Source organism: Sciurus vulgaris (assembly GCF_902686455.1).
Source record: "Sciurus vulgaris genome assembly, chromosome: 8".
NCBI lineage: Eukaryota > Metazoa > Chordata > Mammalia > Rodentia > Sciuridae > Sciurus > Sciurus vulgaris.
This window is the reverse complement of record NC_136468.1, coordinates 82,618,716-82,622,721: the sequence shown is the minus strand read 5'-3', so window position 1 is coordinate 82,622,721 and position 4,006 is coordinate 82,618,716. Positions and strand designations below refer to the sequence as shown.

The following is a 4,006-nucleotide window of genomic DNA, read 5'->3' as shown; positions in this document are numbered from 1 at the left end:
CACACACACGCCCCACCTCACCCCTAAAAATACCCCTCAGCCTTCCAAACTTTTTACAATTTAGCTAGAGAATCAGGAAGGCAGAGGTAAGTATTAAGATTTTCTTAAAAAAATATGTAGTGACGGAGTCCCAAGAAAGTAAGCAGGGGGTGGGGATGGAGAAAGAGAGAGAAAGAAAAAAACCCCTCAAGGTTTTAAGTACACGGAGCCCGAGGAAGTTGGTAACAGTGGCAGCGTTTGAGAGTATTTATTGACTCAGTCTCACTCAACTTCGCAGTTTCACTCTCCCAATCTCTCTCTTACGCACGTACACTTTATTGTCTAGTTCCTATTCCCCACCCCCAGCTCTGGTGCGCGCACACACACACACACACACACACACGCACGAGCACACACTCCCCTCCCTCCTCTCACAAACGCACACATTCGCACCCCTCCTTCTCCACCCACACTGAACACACTCATGCATCTCCCCTCCTCCCCCTTTACCGCACTGTCCCCTTTCCCTCCCTAGGTCTTCCGGACTTAGTTACACGGTCGCACACTCGCACCCTTCCCTCACCACTCTCCAGCTCAGTCCCTCTACGCACCCCCTTTGTCGCACACTGTCATATACAACACCCTTCTTTTCTGCGATACCTCTTCCCACATTGTCACTGTTACATGGTCACAACCCCCCGACCCCCTCTTTGCACTGTCCTCTCCTCGGCTTGGTCACACTCGCAGTTACATTGTTATACACACACTCACTTTATAACACGCGCAGTCACCCCCGGCCCCTCCCCCCCCCCCCCCCCCCCCCCCCCCCTCGGCCGCGGCCGGCGGCGGCGCCGATGACCTCACGGCGCGCGCGCGGCGCGGCCCGGCGAGGCCGCAGATTGGCTGGCCGCGCCTCCGCGGCACTTCAAAGCCGGAGAGGGAGCTACAATTGTGGTGGAATGGGCGGAACTGATCATTGTATTGCACACCTCTAAAAAAAACACTGCCTCTGATTTATCAATATAAAAAAGATCCTCTGAGAGGAGGAGGGCACTTTTGTGTGATGGCAACTTCACTTCTAGGGGTGAGTCTCAGGATTTTCTCTTGCTGGTTTAATTAGTTTCCTTTTATTGCCGATCGGAGGGGGTTAAAGTCGCCCCGGCCAGGCCACGGGCTATCAGTCTCTCTATTGAGAGCTTTTTTTTTTTTTTTTTTTTTTTTTTTTTCCTTTAAATACAAGTGAGTTTAGAGAAAAGAAAGAGGGGGAGAGGGGGGAGCGAGTCACTTTTTTTCAGCACAGGAAAAGGTTCGAAGGGCATTTAGACAAGCCACCTCGCAGCGCCTGGCCGCTCCCTGCCCGGGTGTCCTGCTCCCTGCCCGGGTGTCCTGCGCCCAACCCATTTTACATGCGACGATTTCGGGGGTAAAGAGAGCAAGTTTTTCTTCTTGGGCAAACTGCAGTCTCCCCTTTCCCTTAAAAAATTCCGCAGCCCTCCTTGTCTGGCAGGTACGTTGAACTCGTCTTATTTTTACTATTTTAGATATACTTTTAAAAATAAAAGAAAAAGAAAAGCAGGAAGAGCGTGTGAGCCCTACAGTTTGATCTCTTTGGGTCTGGGAGAGGCAACCCAGGATGGGTTTGGGGGAACCGGAACAGTATTTTCAAATCTGTGTCTGGACTGCAGGGGAAACGCTCTTAAAAGCAATTCAGTGGGGTTTTCCCCAGGCGTCTCTGCAAAGGAAACTTCCTTCCTCCCCAATTTGGACTTTTTTGCTTGTTTGTTTCAAAGTGTCTGGGGCCTGTGTGCACTAGAGTGTTGTTTTAGGTGAGAATACTTGTCAAACTCTTCTGTAGCGTGGCGCCTTGCTCCCGAATCAGACGCCGGCAGCCAAACTTGTCCCCTCCTGTAGAGTAGGAAGCAGCCGGGCGCCAGGGCTGTTGGGGGTGCCAGGTGAGTTGGTGGCGGCGCGCTGCAGCGAGAGATGGGGTGCAGGGGGCGTTTTGGAGGCCACCAGAGGACTAATGCACACTTCTTCCCTCCCTCCCCCACCGGCCCTTTGCCCACCACCCCTCCCCCATCCTTCTCTGCTCGCAGGAAGAACCGAGGTTGGGATCGACTCCTCTGGCCATGCTTGCAGCTACCTGTAATAAGATCGGCAGCCCCAGCCCGTCTCCCTCCTCCCTCTCGGACAGCACTTCTTCCTTCGGCAAAGGCTTTCACCCTTGGAAACGCTCCTCATCCTCTTCTTCGGGCAGCTGCAACGTAGTGGGTTCCAGTCTCTCAAGCTTCGGAGTGTCTGGGGCCTCCAGGAACGGCGGCTCGTCTTCCGCAGCCGCGGCGGCCGCGGCGGCGGCTGCGGCAGCCGCGGCCCTGGTGTCCGACTCGTTCAGCTGCGGCGGCTCGCCGGGCTCCAGCGCCTTCTCCCTCACCTCCAGCAGCGCCGCCGCCGCCGCTGCGGCTGCTGCGGCCGCCGCTTCCAGCTCGCCCTTCGCCAACGACTACTCTGTGTTCCAGGCCCCCGGCGTCTCGGGGGGCAGCGGCGGCGGCGGCGGCGGCGGCGGCGGCGGCTCCTCCGCTCACTCGCAGGACGGCTCCCACCAGCCGGTGTTCATCTCCAAGGTGCACACCTCGGTGGACGGACTGCAGGGCATCTACCCGCGCGTGGGCATGGCGCACCCATACGAGTCTTGGTTTAAGCCCTCGCACCCAGGCCTGGGGGCCGCGGGCGACGTGGGCTCTGCCGGCGCCTCCAGCTGGTGGGACGTGGGCGCGGGCTGGATCGACGTGCAGAACCCGAACGGCGCTGCGGCGCTGCCGGGCTCGCTGCACCCTGCAGCCGGGGGGCTTCAGACCTCGCTGCATTCGCCGCTCGGAGGCTACAACTCGGATTACTCAGGCCTGAGTCACTCGGCCTTCAGCAGCGGCGCCTCCTCGCACCTGCTCAGCCCCGCGGGGCAGCACCTCATGGACGGCTTCAAGCCAGTTCTGCCGGGCTCCTACCCTGACTCGGCCCCTTCGCCGCTGGCCGGCGCTGGGAGCTCCATGCTGAGCGCTGGGCCGTCGGCGCCGCTTGGGGGCTCCCCGCGCTCCTCTGCCCGCCGCTACTCTGGCCGCGCCACCTGCGACTGCCCCAACTGCCAGGAGGCAGAGCGGCTGGGGCCAGCGGGCGCGAGCCTGCGTCGCAAGGGCTTGCACAGCTGCCACATCCCTGGCTGCGGGAAGGTGTACGGTAAGACGTCGCACCTTAAGGCGCACCTGCGCTGGCACACGGGCGAGCGGCCCTTCGTGTGCAACTGGCTCTTCTGTGGCAAGCGCTTCACGCGCTCCGACGAGCTGCAGCGGCACCTGCGGACCCACACGGGAGAGAAGCGCTTCGCCTGCCCGGTCTGCAACAAGCGCTTCATGCGCAGCGACCACCTCAGCAAGCACGTGAAGACGCACAGCGGCGGCGGCGGCGGCGGCTCCGCGGGCTCCGGCAGCGGCGGCAAGAAGGGAAGCGACACCGACAGCGAGCACAGCGCCGCAGGCAGCCCGCCCTGCCACTCGCCGGAGCTGCTGCAGCCCCCTGAGCCCGGGCACCGCAACGGCCTAGAGTGACACACAGTTCGCCCCAAATCTCTCCCCCACCTCTCCCACCTGGGACCGCTTGGTCCGTGTCTGTCCTGGCCTCGACTCCAGCCTCTTTCCAATGCACCCTGCGCGCTCTCTCTCTTTCGTTCTCTTTCTTTCTCTGTCCTCTCTCCCTTCCCTCTGATTTAACTTTGTGAAGGGATATGGACATGTAAGTAACACGCATCGATATCCCACACCCTGGCTTTCATTCTCCGCGGGTAACACGGGCGCAGTGGGGTGCAGCTCGAACCTGTGTCCCTTGGCTTCCCTCCTCCACCCCAGGTTGCAGTAATTTTTAGAGGGCAGTGGACGCTTAAGTTGGATCTGGACGAATCCAGTGCCTGGAAGACCGCGAGCTTACGCCCTGGCGGGAACGACTTAGCCGAGCAAGCTTGAGCCGACGGATTGGGGAG

The 4,006-nt window shown here is 59.9% G+C and overlaps 1 protein-coding gene across 2 annotated transcripts; it reads left to right on the top strand.

The window, feature by feature from the left end:
* Nucleotides 1-1,042: 1,042 nt before the first annotated feature.
* SP8 (Sp8 transcription factor) lies at nucleotides 1,043-3,604 on the top strand (the record flags this gene model as incomplete). 2 transcript variants are annotated; one of them, XM_079150624.1, is made up of 3 exons in its annotated part: nucleotides 1,043-1,063; nucleotides 1,835-1,924; nucleotides 2,076-3,604. In XM_079150624.1, 3 exons carry the CDS (start codon nucleotides 1,043-1,045, stop codon nucleotides 3,576-3,578), a joined length of 1,614 nt encoding a protein of 537 aa, XP_079006750.1. In that variant the 3' UTR covers nucleotides 3,579-3,604. The 2 variants fall into 2 exon arrangements, with proteins under 2 accessions (XP_079006750.1, XP_079006751.1); XM_079150625.1 differs by lacking the exon at nucleotides 1,835-1,924.
* Nucleotides 3,605-4,006: the final 402 nt, after the last annotated feature.